This window comes from Amphiura filiformis, chromosome 6, assembly GCF_039555335.1.
Source record: "Amphiura filiformis chromosome 6, Afil_fr2py, whole genome shotgun sequence".
Lineage (NCBI taxonomy): Eukaryota > Metazoa > Echinodermata > Ophiuroidea > Amphilepidida > Amphiuridae > Amphiura > Amphiura filiformis.
In genome coordinates this window covers 22,739,004-22,756,435 of record NC_092633.1, presented here as the reverse complement: position 1 = coordinate 22,756,435, position 17,432 = coordinate 22,739,004, and the positions used below count along the sequence as shown (strand labels likewise).

The following is a 17,432-nucleotide window of genomic DNA, read 5'->3' as shown; positions in this document are numbered from 1 at the left end:
CGGAGGGTTTGTGCCATCGTGTTGTGCACTTGGGGAAGGTGCTTCATCTCACTTGCCTCTCTCTAGGCTACATCACAGGGGTGAAGTGGGGAGCTGTTATAGGAATATTGTCCATTGAGCGCCGCCCAAAGGTATGAGCATGCCTAGGGCATTGTATGGCAGCTGACATATTACAAATTACATATGACAGCGGAATACATGTGAAGGCGCTTTGTAAATATCATCATTTATCTATTTATTTCAACATAACACTAAGTCCAAACCCTAGGACCCAATCGTGTAACAAAAACCTCAATAGCAAATATAGTTATTAGTAAATTAAAAAAATGGCAAGTGCATGCATGTATAGCATTAGTGCAACCATCATGCTAGCAACAAGTAAGGGCTTAAATAATTCACTATCTTATTGCTATCAGACAGTAGCTATCAGTTGTCATGACGATTTGCTCTATTAGTAATATGTATAGACCTAACGTCATGACAACTGATATTTTTTTTGTGAAACCAACCATGATATTAAATTTGTTTAAGATTAATAATGATAACTTGTCTTTAATTTTGAAATGGAAAATCATCATTAGCAAGGCCGTCAACGCCTGCAGTACTGCAGTACTTTACATCAAACCATAATTATTTGTCGCTGAAGAGCAATTGATATCTTTATCAGTTAACATCAACATGATCAATTACTTCGTATTTTTCATCTGGTTCTTGAACGCCAGTATTGAGAGTGTTCTGACACAGAGGTTAAGCGACAGGCATTGCAGATATGACTTTGAAGTCACACCTGGTATTGAGTTGAGAGATTTCGTGATTGACAATGTCTATGTTAGTACCTCACAGAAGTGTGCCTTGAGATGTCTGAGTCGTGCGGATTGCATGTCATTTAACTATCAAGATTTCACTGAGCTTTGTCAACTGAATAGCGCGAGTCTGTCATGTGTTCCGGATCATGTGATTTTCAATGGTACTATGCGACACTTCAGTCCTCCAAAAGCGAGATGCTGGAAGGTAATATAGGCCCTATTGATGCTGTACATTGCACAAAGATACAGTTTTACAGCCGGCCCCAATAATCATTGATAACTGGGTGTCGGTAAAACGAAGACCTCGAAAACGAAGACCTCGAAAACGAAGACCCCGAAAACGAAGACCCCAAAACCTGGTCTGATATGCATCACAAAGCATTCAAAACGGGGTCTTCGTTTTCGGAGTCTTCGTTTTTGGGGTTTTCGTTTTCGGGGTTTTCATTTTCGAGGTCTTCGTTTTCGAGGTCTTCGGTTTACCGACACCCATTGGTAACCCGATAGATTTTATATAGATAACCCTATAGATAACCCTATAATATAGGCCTAGTATAAAATTTTCAAGCATTTAAAATAGGCTTTCAATACGGTACTGTTGTAACAGTATTATATTGAGAGCATATTTTAAATGTTTGAAAAAAATTAGAAATATTCTTTGTTATTTCACTGGATTGAAAAGCTAAAGAACAGTACGTGAATCACGCTCTTGTTTCACGTAGACGCCACGCATCCATTATAACTTTCACTAAGCACGCTGAGGTATTGCATGATCTGCAATATCTTCACCTTGAGTCAATATCATGCAATAATACTTGGATACGTTGAGACAACAAAGGTGCTTTAAGAACCACGCACCACCAAGTGTGTGAACGTGTATGGGATTTTTGTTTTGTGGGATCCAACAAAAATCATTTTAACTTTATTTTTTTCGTATTGTGTTTTTAAGGGCTGGGGTATGAGCGACCTTGAAGTTCCGGTATCTGGAGAGGGGAAGCAATGAGTTACCCCAAATCACAGCGGCAGGTAGTGACTGGGCCGCCGAGTGCTAATATATATTTATTTTGGAAGGTTCGTGTTTGTTTTAAATTTTGGGGCGTTTTTCCAAAATTTGATATTTTTGGTCATATTTCAAAAAAGCGACATGCCAAAGACAACTCTTTGGGCACATAGTTTGTTATTGTTATTGCAGTTCTTTTCCACATACCTACGTTAACATTCGATTGGGTGATTTACTAATATGCGTTTTCAATGCGTTTTACACGTATCATGAAATTAACGCAAATATCTAGTCACGCTGCTTTTAGAATTTTTACCTGATCGTCGGCTTTTGCAGGCAACAGAATGCAGATTGGCTCACGATAGATGTCGTATTCCTCTATGTGGTTCACTCATTGATAAAATGAGTTTGCGTTCCTTGTAACAACACACACATTGCCGTCTGGAAACCGGGTCTGGTACTGATTTTGGGACAGCCAATAGACTTCAGCGCCGTATCAAATCTCATAAAAACCACACGACTGACGACTATGTGTTTATGTTTCCCGCACGAAAGCTTGTGTCTACATCTATTACTATACTTCTTTGGAAACGTTGACCTTTGACCATTCTTTGTATAACGCCCTGATATGACCTTGATATGTTCGCTTGATTGGGTACGTTATAGCATCCATTTCATTCATTGTTAGGACTTGGTCAGTAGATAATACTTGCAGGGATACAATAGTTTAACATGGTGTGTGAGCATGGTGAAAGACTCATTATTGATTAGGCGCGGACATATTAAAGGCACAGGTCCTTTGCGTGTATAGCAGAAAATTATAATATAATGTGTGAATAGAATGTTTGGAATTTTGCAACTAAAATACTAACTGCATTCTGCATTATGTATTTATTTATTTATTTATTTAGGCCTATGCCTATTTATTTATTTACTGACTTATTTATTTATTTTATTTATTTGGTATATTAGTTAGTAGGCCTAGTTAGTAATATTCCATGATAGGCCTACGTCGGTTTATTATTGATTGTTGATAACTTGACAACTTGATTGATTGATCGATTGATAGTCATTTCACATTATATTCCTAGTTTATAGGCCAATTTGAATAACATCGTACATTAGATAAATAGACCTATCAGTATTGATTTATTCTATTCAGCAATATCAAGGATTACTATCAAACTTCTCATAGCTGATTGTCAGTTGGCTCAGTGGTAACGTAGTAGGTTTTACAACACCGAGGTCCCGGGTTCGATTCCCACCTCTGCCTATATTTTGCAAGGCTGAGAAAAAAATGAAATTTCTGGACTGCAAACTTATTTGGCGCGCGATCTGAGCTGGTCCTTTTCTGGTGGCTGTGTCTGTTACAGGCACACTCCCTCTGCATCCAAACCAGGTTCACGCTCATTACACCTCCCTTAACGATCACAAATTAGGCCTACATAAAATCACAAGTGAATGCAACAATAAGAATTGGAAACAATATACATGTAAAATATGCACTTTAAAAATCTACTTTTCTTTAAAATTCTGTGTTAATTTTCCTCTTTTTTTGCCAAATTGCATTCAATTCAACACTACATTTAGGTAAGATTAATGATTTGAAAGCATGAAAGTTTGGGATAGAATTTACAGCACAGAAAGATATAAGAGTAAAGGGCTATTACAAACATTAATAGCTCATAATCTCAAATTTGTTGAATTTGTAATCAGAATGAAGTTTACCCAAAATTCGGTCGATCCTTCATGTAATTATTTCGTGTAATCTAATCCTAACTCTAACCCTAATCCTAACCCTAACCCTAAGCCTAATCCTAATCATAACCCTAATCCTAACCCTAACCCTAATCCTAACCCTAATCCTAACCCTAAACTAACCCTAACTCTAATCCTAACCCTAATTTCGTGTAAAATTACATGAAGGAATAACCCAAAATTCTGGTGAGAATCCCAGATGGGTTGAACTTGTACAAAATCACAAAAAATATGAAACAATGTTTCAGGGGAACTACCACGTAATGAACAAAGAGAGGAACCCTTTCTACCAATTATGTAAAGCAACTTACCGAGGAAAATGGTTAAATATTTTAAAGTAAAATGATCTGAGCTGAGCTGCGTCTCAATCACTACAAATTAACGTGTCACTTGCTAATTGTTACATGTGTGGGGGGTTGGAGTATGTGGGGAAGGGGGAGGGGAGGGTGTATCCTTCGTGTAAGAGAGCACGAAATTTATTTGATTCATAATGCTCTTATCATTGGTTCATGACGTTAATGTCAATTTAAGAATAAGAATGATGCCCAATTTGAGCCTGTATCAATTAACAGCAAAGCATACTGAAAATGATAACGCAGTCAAAGTATATAGGAGTTATAGCTCCTTACGGAACATCATAGTTTCTAAACAAATTATTAAAGGTATGTCATGTTTAGTATTATTTCAGTATTTATTCCTGGGACTATGACAGTGTGCCAGGCAAGGCATTCACTAGTTATTAAAGTGTCAATGTGTCAGCTAAACATTACTTACATGTGTGAGTTATCTTAAGTAAGTCTTTCTTCCGTGTCCTGTGACAATGTGCCGGACAATCCTATCGTTACATGAAACATTAATACTTCGTATGTTCTGGCTCTTCTTTCATGGCACATTAACACCAGGTTAGCTCATTATTACTTCTGTGTGTCAATGTGTCAGACACTTCATTAACTCCCGTAATTACTTTTACGTGAATGTCTTGTTTTGAGCTATTTCCTGGCACTGCGACACTGTGCCAGGCAAGCTAATTATTACGGTGTATCAATGCGTCAGACACCTAAAGACTTCGTTAATCTCCTGTACTTCTTTTGTGCTCTTTCTTCCCGGTACTGTGACGGTGTGCCAAGCAAGCCAATCATTACGGTGTGTCAACGTGTCAGACACTAAAAGACTATGTTAACTTCCGTACTTCTTCCTGGCAGTGTGCCAACCGATCATTTCTTTTTCATGTGTGTCAATGAGTATGTTTTTAGTTATTTGGCACTGTGACACTGGCAAGCAAGCCAATCATTACTTTCATGTGTGAGTCAATGTATGTTTGTTTTATGCTCTTTCTTTCTAGCACTGCGACAGTGTGCCAGTCAAGCTGATAATTACTTTCACGTGTGTGTAAATGGTCAGACACTTTTAAGACTTCTTTAACTTCCGTATATGTTTTAACTAATTTATGCTCTTTCTTCTTGTCACTGTGACAGTGTCCCAGGCAAGCCAATCATTACTTTCACAAGTTGTTATTTTTAGGTAGTTCCTCCTGGCATTGCATCACTGTGCCAGGAAAGCCGATCATTAGGGTATGTCTAACTAAAAGAATAAGTTAGCTTCTGTACCTCTTTTGTGCTCTTTCTTCCTGGCACTACGACAGTGTGCCAGGCAACCCAATTTCATGTGTGTCAATGTATCAGACCTCACAGTGTCAGGCAAGCATATCATTACATGTATGCTCTTTAGCTATTTCTTCCTGGCACTGTGACACTGTGCCAGGCAAGCATACCATTACTTTTACATGTATGATCTTTAGCTATTCCTTCCTGGCACTGTGACACTGTGCCAGGCAAGCATATCATTACTTTTACATGTATACTCTTTAGCTATTCCTTCCTGGCACTGTGACACTGTGCCAGGCAAGCATATCATTACTTTTACATGTATGATCTTTAGCTATTCCTACCTGGCACTGTGCCAGACAAGCATATCAGTACTTTTACACGTATGCTCTTTAGCTATTTCTTCCTGGCACTGTGATACTGTGCCAGGCAAGCATATCATTACTTTTACATGTATGATCTTTAGCTATTCCTTCCTGGCACTGCGACACTGTGCCAGGCAAGCATATCATTACTTTTACATGTAAGCTCTTTACATATTCCTTCCTGGCACTGTGACACTGTGCCAGGCAAGCATGTCATTACTTTTACATATATGCTCTTTACCTATTCCTTCCTGGCACTATGACACTGTGCCAGGCAAGCATATCATTATTTTTACATGTATGCTCTTTACCTATTCCTTCCTGGCACTGTGACACTGTGCCAGACAAGCATATCATTACTTTTACATGTATACTCTTTAGCTTATTTCTTCCTGGCACTATGACACTGTGCCAGGCAAGCATATCATTACTTTTACATGTATACTCTTTAGCTATTCCTTCCTGGCACTGTGACACTGTGCCAGGCAAGCATATCATTACTTTTACATGTATGATCTTTACCTATTCCTTCCTGGCACTGTGACACTGTGCCAGACAAGCATATCATTACTTTTACATGTATGCTCTTTAGCTATTTCTTCCTGGCACTGTGACACTGTGCCAGGCAAGCATATCATTACTTTTACATGTATGATCTTTAGCTATTCCTACCTGGCACTGTGACACTGTGCCAGACAAGCATATCAGTACTTTTACACGTATGCTCTTTAGCTATTTCTTCCTGGCACTGTGATACTGTGCCAGGCAAGCATATCATTACGTTTACATGTATGATCTGTAGCTATTCCTTCCTGGCACTGTGACACTGTGCCAGGCAAGCATATCATTACTTTTACATGTATACTTTTTAGCTATTTCTTCCTGGCACTGTGACACTGTGCCAGGCAAGCATATCATTACTTTTACATGTATGATCTTTACTTATTCCTTCCTGGCACTGTGACACAGTGCCAGGCAAGCATATCATTACTTTTACATGTATGCTCTTTAGCTATTTCTTCCTGGCACTGTGACACTGTGCCAGGCAAGCATATCATTACTTTTACATGTATACTCTTTAGCTATTCCTTCCTGGCACTGTGACACTGTGCCAGGCAAGCATATCATTACTTTTACATGTATGATCTTTAGCTATTCCTACCTGGCACTGTGCCAGACAAGCATATCAGTACTTTTACACGTATGCTCTTTAGCTATTTCTTCCTGGCACTGTGATACTGTGCCAGGCAAGCATATCATTACTTTTACATGTATGATCTGTAGCTATTCCTTCCTGGCACTGCGACACTGTGCCAGGCAAGCATATCATTACTTTTACATGTAAGCTCTTTACATATTCCTTCCTGGCACTGTGACACTGTGCCAGGCAAGCATGTCATTACTTTTACATATATGCTCTTTACCTATTCCTTCCTGGCACTATGACACTGTGCCAGGCAAGCATATCATTATTTTTACATGTATGCTCTTTACCTATTCCTTCCTGGCACTGTGACACTGTGCCAGACAAGCATATCATTACTTTTACATGTATACTCTTCAGCTTATTTCTTCCTGGCACTATGACACTGTGCCAGGCAAGCATATCATTACTTTTACATGTATACTCTTTAGCTATTCCTTCCTGGCACTGTGACACTGTGCCAGGCAAGCATATCATTACTTTTACATGTATGATCTTTACCTATTCCTTCCTGGCACTGTGACACTGTGCCAGACAAGCATATCATTACTTTTACATGTATGATCTTTAGCTATTTCTTCCTGGCACTGTGACACTGTGCCAGGCAAGCATATCATTACTTTTACATGTATGATCTTTAGCTATTCCTACCTGGCACTGTGACACTGTGCCAGACAAGCATATCAGTACTTTTACACGTATGCTCTTTAGCTATTTCTTCCTGGCACTGTGATACTGTGCCAGGCAAGCATATCATTACGTTTACATGTATGATCTGTAGCTATTCCTTCCTGGCACTGTGACACTGTGCCAGGCAAGCATATCATTACTTTTACATGTAAGCTCTTTACCTATTCCTTCCTGGCACTGTGACACTGTGGCAGGCAAGCATGTCATTACTTTTACATATATGCTCTTTACCTATTCCTTCCTGGCACTGTGACACTGTGCCAGGCAAGCATATCATTATTTTTACATGTATGCTCTTTACCTATTCCTTCCTGGCACTGTGACACTGTGCCAGACAAGCATATCATTACTTTTACATGTATACTCTTTAGCTTATTTCTTCCTGGCACTATGACACTGTGCCAGGCAAGCATATCATTACTTTTACATGTATGCTCTTTAGCTATTTCTTCCTGGCACTGTGACACTGTGCCAGGCAAGCGTATGACTACTTTTACATGTTTGCTCTTTACTTATTCCTTCCTGGCACTGGGACACTGTGCCAGGCAAGCATATCATTACTTTTACATATACATATGCTCTTTAGCTATTTCTTCCTGGCACTGTGACACTGTGCCAGGCAAGCATATCATTACTTTTACACGTATGCTCTTTAGCTATTTTTTCCTGGCACTGTGACACTGTGCCAGGCAAGCGTATAACTACTTTTACATGTTTGCTCTTTACCTATTCCTTCCTGGCACTGTTACTCTCTGCCAGGCAAGCATGTCATTACTTTTACATGTATGCTCTTTAGCTATTTCTTTCTGGCACTGTGACACTGTGCCAGGCAAGCATATCATTACTTTTACATGTATGCTCTTTAGCTATATCTTCCTGGCACTGTGACACTGTGCCAGGCAAGCATATCATTTCTTTTACATGTATGCTCTTTAGCTATTTCTTCCTGGCACTGTGACACTGTGCCAGGCAAGCATATCATTAATGTTACATGTATGCTCTTTAGCTATTTCTTCCTGGCACTGTGACACTGTGCCAGGCAAGCATATCACTACTTTTACATGTATGCTCTTTAGCTATTTCTTCCAGGCAAGCTGATCCTTACTTTTTCTTAATTTGAAAAAGAGGGTATGTGGTCAGTTTTCAAAATCTAGTATGCACATACATACCCCCAAGCCTCCGCATAACTACGAAGTTATTGAGCAACACTGCAGCTTTGGGGTTACACTACAGCAATATTAAAGAATTTGGCAGCGGTCCATATTAGTTTTAAAGAAAAGGTGATCAAGGAATGATAAATTGGGCCTATCACCTAGATTTGCTTACTTTTGTATAATTTTAATATTTAATAGAATTACCATACAAAAATGTATTCAAATATTTCAGAAAGAAAGTTAATACAAAACGAAAATGTCACAGTCCAAGTAATAAATACTGAATCACTACTAAACATGACATACCTTAAATTTGTCACATTTATTTAGCAACTGTTTGTTGTGTAAGAAACTGTAAATAACTATTCTTTGACTATAGGTGACTGGACACTACGAATGAGCCGTAAACTCGGCAAATTGTATTCTATAAATTGTGCGTGAAGGTCGTATTCATAGGTATCTCAATTCGGTGCGACAAGTATATATCATCAAACACTGTTTAAACCAATCAATAATCCTATAGCTGAAGAGGATAATAAGCTTAACTACCTATTTCTAAATAGTTCTTGTCGGGGTTTTTTTTGGGGGGAGGGAGCGCCCGCTACGGCGGGGCCCCCTTATTTGGCTTGATTTTGTAAAAAGCTTCTAATTTCGGTCTTGCTAGATTTACTTCGAAACAGTTTTGCTTAAAGTATGCCCAGCTTAGAAATAAAAACACAACTTGCGTGGTTTTGATTTTGATTTTATTACTGTTTACTAATATGCATTGAATGCCCCCCCCCCCGGATTTCATCACATCACATCAAATCTCCTATTGGACGCCCCATTCCTTTTGTCACAGTGACAGAAAGAAAGAGCACAAGAAAAGTTAACAAAGTCTTAAAAGTGTCTGACCATTGACACACATGTGAAAGTAACGATAGGCTTGCCTGGCACACTGTCACAGTGACAGGAAGAAAGAGCACAAATTAGTTTAAAACATACGAATGTTAACGAGCCTTAAAAGTGTCTGACCATTGACACACATGTGAAAGTAATGATCGGCTTGCCTGGCACACTGTCACAGTGCCATGAAGAAAGAGCACAAATTAGTTTAAAACATACGAAAGTTAACGAGTCTTTAAAGTGTCTGACCATTGACACACATGTGAAAGTAATGATCGGCTTGCCTGGCACACTGTCACAGTGACAGAAAGAAAGAGCACAAATTAGTTTAAAACATACGAATGTTAACGAGCCTTAAAAGTGTCTGACCATCGACACACATGTGAAAGTAATGACCGGCTTGCCTGGCACACTGTCACAGTGCCATGAAGAAAGAGCACAAATTAGTTTAAAACATACGAAAGTTAACGAGTCTTTAAAGTGTCTGACCATTGACACACATGTGAAAGTAATGATCGGCTTGCCTGGCACACTGTCACAGTGACAGGAAGAAAGAGCACAAATTAGTTTAAAACATACGAATGTTAACGAGCCTTAAAAGTGTCTGACCATCGACACACATGTGAAAGTAATGATCGGCTTGCCTGGCACACTGTCACAGTGCCAGGAAGAAAGAGCACAAATTAGTTTAAAACATACGAAAGTTAACGAGTCTTTAAAGTGTCTGACCATTGACACACATGTGAAAGTAATGATCGGCTTGCCTGGCACACTGTCACAGTGACAGGAAGAAAGAGCACAAATTAGTTTAAAACATACGAATGTTAACGATCGAGCCTTAAAAGTGTCTGACCATTGACACACATGTGAAAGTAATGATCGGCTTGCCTGGCACACTGTCACAGTGACAGGAAGAAAGTGCACAAATTAGTTTAAAACATACGAATGTTAACGAGCCTTAAAAGTGTCTGACCATTGACACACATGTGAAAGTAATGATCGGCTTGCCTGGCACACTGTCACAGTGCCAGGAAGAAAGAGCACAAATTAGTTTAAAACATACGAACGTTAACGAGCCTTATTACCATTGACACACATGTGAAAGTAATGATCGGCTTGCCTGGCACACTGTCACAGTGACAGGAAGAAAGAGCACAAATTAGTTTAAAACATACGAATGTTAACGAGCCTTAAAAGTGTTTTTACCATTGACACACATGTGAAAGTAATGATCGGCTTGCCTGGCACACTATCACAGTGCCAGAAAGAATAACAATTACGGCTTGCCTGGCACATTGTCACAGGACATGAAAGAACTTAAGACTTTACTAAGCTAACAAAGTGGCAAACACATTGACTCACACGTGAAAGTAATGGTTGGCTGACACATTGACACTTTAATAACTAGTGAATGCCTTGTCTGGCACACTGTCACAGTCCCAGGAATGAATAATACTAAACATGACATACCTTTTTATTTGTTTAGGAATTATATATATGTTCCGTATAAGGGAGCTGGCTTCATTATCATTTTCAGTATGCTTTGCTGTTAATTGATACAGGCTCACATTGGGCAACATACCTATTCTTTATACATTGACACTGACATGAACCAGTGATAAGAGCATTCTCAAACAAATTAATTTGGTGCTCTCTTACACGAAGGATAAACCGAGGGGAGGGAGAGGGATATATATTATGTATGTCATATTTATCTGTTTTCCAATTCCAAATTCAAATTGTATTCTAAATATGGACATTTGTAGTGGTTGTCATGCCATTATATCGCTATTTGATTAACATAATACATCTATGAAAACATATTGCACGTTACGCTTCGTGAACTTTCTATCTGTATAATTATAGTTTGGCATTTTAATATTAAACGCAACAGCGAATGAGCCCTAACAACAACAACAGCAGCATTATTATTTATATTATTATTATTATTATTATTATTATTATTATTATTATTATTATTATTATTATCATTATTATTATTATTATTATTATTATTATTATTATTATTATCTAATATTATTATTATTTAATATCATTATTAATATTTAATATTATTATCACAACGACAATAACAATATTCAAACAAGGTTTTCTCAAAAGTGGACAAAATGCCTTAATATATATAATTTGGAATTTGTACCAATGACTTTATTTTTTTTTTTTTTATCACAGGAATTGTGCCGCGCCTCTTCAGTTCACAAACCTAATTCCATTTACAAAGGACCGGTTAAAGCCACTAAGCTAAAGAAAAGCAAATTGACTCACAAAGGTAGGCAGAGAAACAGGTTCGGTTCCCCGGCGGAAAATGAAAAAAAAGCCTCTTTTAACACACCCATATGCCTATCTTTCTCAGTGTAAGCCAATACCCGCTGTACTGATACTAATACTAAATACTGAAACAGTTTAAACAAGCTTCACCAGTCTTCCGGTTGCTAAGGCCTTAATCCCCTGTTTTTTAAAAACCGGGGATTAATTGAATTACGTAACTGACCTACTCCCTTTACTGCACTGACGCCCACTGACGCTGCCCAATGGAGTAAACAACACATGTTGGGGACTAAATTAAGTTAAAAGCAATCAAATTATGATAAAAATTCCTTGAAATTTTGATTATCAACAACGTAAACTTGAACACCGATTTTCAACCATCGCAATCGGCCACACTACGGTCGAGATGCATGCGGGTACGTTTTGTACACAAACCTGTTCAATTCGGCACATACACAGTGGCTAAAACAACGCTCAAATTGTGCCCCTCCACATTTCAGGTTTAGGTGGAGACATGTTTTCTAGAAGTTCACAGAAAATCTCATGACGATGTGATTTTGAGAACGAAACAGAAGCACGTTTTACTATCGCTATGGAAATCCTGACCCATTATAATTCGATCTTCATCCACGCATCGTGCGATGCATGTAAATACGTTTTGTACACAAACCTGTTCAATTCGGGCATTGAAACAGTGGCAAAAACAACGCTCAAAAGTCACTTTCTCGTTAATTATACTCCCCAGATTTCAGATTTAGGTTGAGACATGTTTTCAAGAAATTCACAGAAAATTGCATGACGAGACATATTTGTGAGCGAAAAATAAGCACTATCGCTATGGAATATCTAGACCCTGTAAAATTCGAACACACGAAGTAAATTTCTGTGGGTTTTATTACTGTTTCTTGATAAACATGGGGAATAGTGCCCTTATTTACTGCACACCAAATATGGTCTGAGCCCTTTTAAATATTTTTGCAGGATTTTGAGTGACGTTGACAAGAGTTTTGCGAAAGCGAGCGAAGCAGGTTTCTAAACTACCCTGTCAAAAGTTGATATGGCTAAATAGTGGACTTTTGATACCATAAAACAAGAAAACGCCAAGAAAGCTAACGCCTCTTCCACAGGCCCGTACGCAGGGGGGGGTGATGCAGTGGTGCGACGCACCCCCCAAATACGGACAAGTATACAAAAGTCCCAATTTGCCAGCGTAACGAACAAAAAAAAACCAGGTTTTTTAATGCTTTTTGGACAAAAAAGTCCAAATTTTAGTCCACGTTTCTTCACAAAATTGCCCCCTTGGAAAAAGTCCATTTTTTCAAAATCAGCACCCCCAAATGAAATCCTGCGTACGGGCCTGCTCTTCCATGTTCTACACACACTGGCCAAAAGCATTTCAATATTGCTGAAAAATAAGAATTCGGCAAACTGTAAGTTGAATATTCGTCAAACATTTAACATTAGGCTACGTATTAGATGTCAATGTTCTTTGCATGTAAAGCAAGATCATTCTAATCAATGTCATGGAAGGTGTCACATGTGGCAACATCATGCGAATATTCCAGTGCTTATAATAATGGCTGAATAATGGAAATCAGTTTGAGACGAAGAAACGTTAGTCCATAAAATGTCCAGATGCATTAAGAATGGTCGCCAAATGGTTTAATTGGTTTCTCGGGATGATGTTTGCAGACAAATGTGTACGGAAGTGGTGCTTCGACGAAAATAATAGTAAGAGGTTACCGACGTCTTGGAAGGATTGGGGGACGCAGGTTACTCGTGGTTACTCCATAAAAGACATGGTAAAAACACGCAATGAACACATATGATAATGTTTTGGAGTAATTCAAGGTCATCCGATACGTTATGGGGTAGCCACGTGACAGTTCTCTCTTCTGAGTCCCCCAGACCTTGAAAGACCTTTGTCTTCTAAGGGTGGTGCTGTGCTTTCTTCCACCCGACTTTCCCGATACATCCACGAATCATTCTCCCAAACCCAATTTTTCTGATACTTTGCAGAAACCAATTCAACCAGTTGGTGACCATTACAAAGGCATCTGGACAGTTTGCGGACTAAAGTAACTTCGTCTCTACATTCAAACAGATTTCTGTCTTTCCGCCATTGTAAGCACTGGAATAATGTGTATGATGTTACTACAGCGTTACAGGTGACACCATCCACCCCATTAACTAGTTTCTTGCTTATTTCATGCAAAGAACATTGCCATAATGTCTAGTACGTATTGTAAAATCGATAGGATATTGGATGGGATGTCCAACTTACAGTTTGCCAAATGCTTCTTTTTTCACCAATGTTGTAATACTTTTGTACATGTTCTAGGCTGCATACCTATATACTTCGTACATTTTTAAGCTCGGTCACTTTGCCCTTTTTGACGATTTCTCCCAGAGTTTGCTTGTTTGTTTTACCTATCTTCCTTTTTTCAACCCCATTTGCAGGTAGCGTATTTGTTATTGCCAACTTCCTTTGAAGCAGTCTGACTCTGAATTTAAGTTACAACTTAATGGAGGCAAACTGTCTAATGAGGGTCGAATCGAATTTCAACACAAGAACAAATGGGGTGTTATATCTGAGGAATCATGGGATCTTAAAGATGCCGAGGTCATTTGTCGCCAACTTGGATTCAAAAATGGCGCCATTAATCTTAAGCCATCATTGGTCGAAGAAGCACAAGTGGTGCCAACATTTGTCATGACTAATATTGAATGTAGTGGGGATGAGGATATGATAGATGATTGCAAGTATAATATTGTAGAACCGGAGCAATATGTCGCTGATGTAAGTGCTGGAGTGGTCTGTTTCTCAGGTGAGAATAAGTATTTTTAAATGTAGATTATGCAGGCCCGGAAGGTAATCCCAAGGTTTGCTATTCCAAAGGTTTGATAGACTGAATACAGTAATCATATACGAGCGTTTTTTATTTCCGGTAGCATGATTTGGGTGTAGGAAATTACTGTATTCAGACAAAAATCAGACTATTGAACATTCGGAATAGCGATTCTTCGGAGTAATAGACCTCCAGATTTATTGACGTTAATTTTATGGATAAATAATTTCCTGAACCGTGGTCATACCTCTGCGCTAACACACATGCATAATCAAGTTAGGCAACATCAGCCATCGTATAATTTGTATGTGCTCTTCCAGAACTTCAATGTCTCTCAAATTCCCCGATTTAAATGTATAGCACCCATTTGTATGGGCGTGGATAACCCGAGGTGCCTGCAACAAGAAACGTTCAAATTTTCCGGTGCTTTTCAGCCGTTGTTTTTTTCGCCATTCCTCAAGTAAAAATTGAAACCCCTCGTCTAAGTTTTTTTATTTTATGCAAATAACCCGAGGGTGGTCTGGAGTGGCGATGTTTTTGCGTATATAGAGTATATAGATTCAGTAAGAAAGCCACAAAAAAAGCTCTACCATAATTATCTGTTTAATAGCGATAGTGTCTTTTTAAGTCTTCACCATCCATGTTCTTACATTAGTCTTCATTTCTATTAATAAGTTATTCCTTCTGTTTATGACATATAATGCGCTTACAGTAATTAACGTTGTACTTCTTCTTCTTAAACAGATAATAAGGAACCGAATACCTTCGAACATGCACGTGTCTTGGAGGGATAACGTTGCACCTATACTGCAAATACACTGCAACCGTGATGTCCTCTCCAATTAATTGAATTCGCGCAGAATAATCATTTGTACATAATAAGAAACTGTGTACGTATACAGGCTATATCACCCATCAGTGCTCAGTGATTCAAGACTGACACATCAAAATACCAACATAACATTCAATAAATCTGTAGATTAATGTTTTAATATGTCATAAAACTACAAATTGTGTTCAATAAACACCAATAGTAATGGGTACCAATCATTTTGATACAGTCTGCATAGCAGGAGAAAGTACCGGTACCGGTATCAGTGCGGAGATTTTCATTTCAGATTTTTTACCGTTGTAAAAGATGGAAATTGTATATAATATAAATAATGTGAAAAAAGAACAGGCCTATATCAAGTATTCATCTTATGAGAATGGACGAGAGCCACATGAATTTGAGTCGCCAAAAAAGTTGGATTTTAAAATGATAGTGTAAATAGGACCGTGAATTGAAAAATTGGCGGAAAACACAAAGACTACATTTCTATCGACCATAGAATATTAGAAGTATTGCCAAAAGGGCCTCAAAACGAGAACCTTTTTCCAGTGACCAAAGGATAGCTGACACCCCAATGCAATCAATGAAAGGTTTCAAATGAAAGTAGTATACACCTAAGTTAAAAAGGAATAGGCAAGATAAGAGTCTCCCGAAGATGAACCGTTCTGTGTATGTAAACAAATCGCCACAATGTATAAAAGAACTGTCTCAAAACTGTCTATTTTATAATATTAATACAATGTAGATTAGGTATAATGTAATTATTAAAAGGAATCTTCAAAATATAAAAATAACTCTCATTGAAATTCATCTTTACCCTCACACGGTCTTATTCTCTCCCATAACTTGCCACCATAATTCGGCGACTTGCCGTTCCCTTGGAAAGACAAAATACGTCTCTGAAATTGTACATAATTGAACACTCAGGTACTGGAAAGACAGCATTAATATTTCATGTTACACATAACTGCAGACAGATACATAACCCAGGTATTAGCATAGAAATACAGCAGCATGATCGATGGAAATCATATAAATAAACATAATTTTCACCAGGTTCGCCGCTTTTTGCGGGGAGGAGATACGTTTAAGTGACCACTTATAGGTTCGAATTTCAACCAGCCTAATCATAAAGCTCCCGTGGTCGAGTAGATGACACAGGTCTCGTAAACTTGAGGTCCTGGGTTCGATTTCCAGGCGGGATCACTTTTCGAATTGTTTTCTTGGTGTAAAACTATGTTTATTTGAACAAAATTAGTTTCTGATGTAATACATAATTCGGCACCCAGGTATTTGAATAACAACATTGGTCTCTGATGTTACACATTATCGGTCATCGAGGTATTGGAAAGACAACATTAGCCTTTGATGTTACACACATAATTGAGTACCCAGGTATTATAAATACAACATTAGTCTCTGATTTTACACACAATTGGACACCCAGGTATTGGAAAGACAACATTAATCTTTGATGTTACACATTTGGACACCAGATATTGGAAAACAACATTAATCTTTGATGTTTCACATATTTGGACACCAGGTATTGGAAAGACAACATTAATCCCTGATGTTACACATAATTGGGCACCCAGGTATTGGAAAGACAACATTAATCTTTGATGTTACACATAATTGGGCACGCAGGTATTGGAAAGACAGCATTAATCTCTGATGTTACACATAATTGGGCACGCAGGTATTGGAAAGACAACATTAATCTTTGATGTTACACATAATTGGGCACCCAGGTATTGGAAAACAACATTAATCTTTGATGTTATACATATTCGGGCACCCAGGTATTGGAAAACAACATTGCTCTCTGATGTTATGCAAAATTGGACACCTAGACATTGAAAAAAACCACATTAGTCTCTGATGTTACACATAATTGGGCGCCCAGGTTTTGGAAAAGCAACGTTAGTCCCTGATGTTACACATAATTGGACACCCATGTAGTGGAAAGACAACATTAGTCTTTGATGTTACACAT

General features: G+C 38.3%; 1 protein-coding gene across 1 annotated transcript; it reads left to right on the top strand.

The window, feature by feature from the left end:
• The first annotated feature begins 538 nt into the window (after nucleotides 1-538).
• On the top strand, nucleotides 539-16,188 carry LOC140155156 (uncharacterized). Its single transcript, XM_072177881.1, has 4 exons — nucleotides 539-1,011; nucleotides 11,657-11,753; nucleotides 14,213-14,580; nucleotides 15,346-16,188. The coding sequence occupies exons 1-3, from the start codon at nucleotides 679-681 to the stop codon at nucleotides 14,242-14,244; spliced, it is 462 nt and encodes a 153-aa protein (XP_072033982.1). The 5' UTR covers nucleotides 539-678; the 3' UTR covers nucleotides 14,245-14,580; nucleotides 15,346-16,188.
• The last annotated feature ends 1,244 nt before the right edge of the window (nucleotides 16,189-17,432 follow it).

Excerpts from the sequence above, each read along its gene's own strand:
- LOC140155156 (XM_072177881.1), top strand. The coding sequence starts at position 679 with ATGATCAATTACTTCGTATTTTTCATCTGGTTCTTGAACGCCAGTATT. Across the intron at positions 1,012-11,656 it reads CAAAAGCGAGATGCTGGAAG|GAATTGTGCCGCGCCTCTTC; the intron begins GTAATATAGGCC and ends TTTTTATCACAG. Across the intron at positions 11,754-14,212 it reads AAGCAAATTGACTCACAAAG|GTAGCGTATTTGTTATTGCC; the intron begins GTAGGCAGAGAA and ends CCCCATTTGCAG.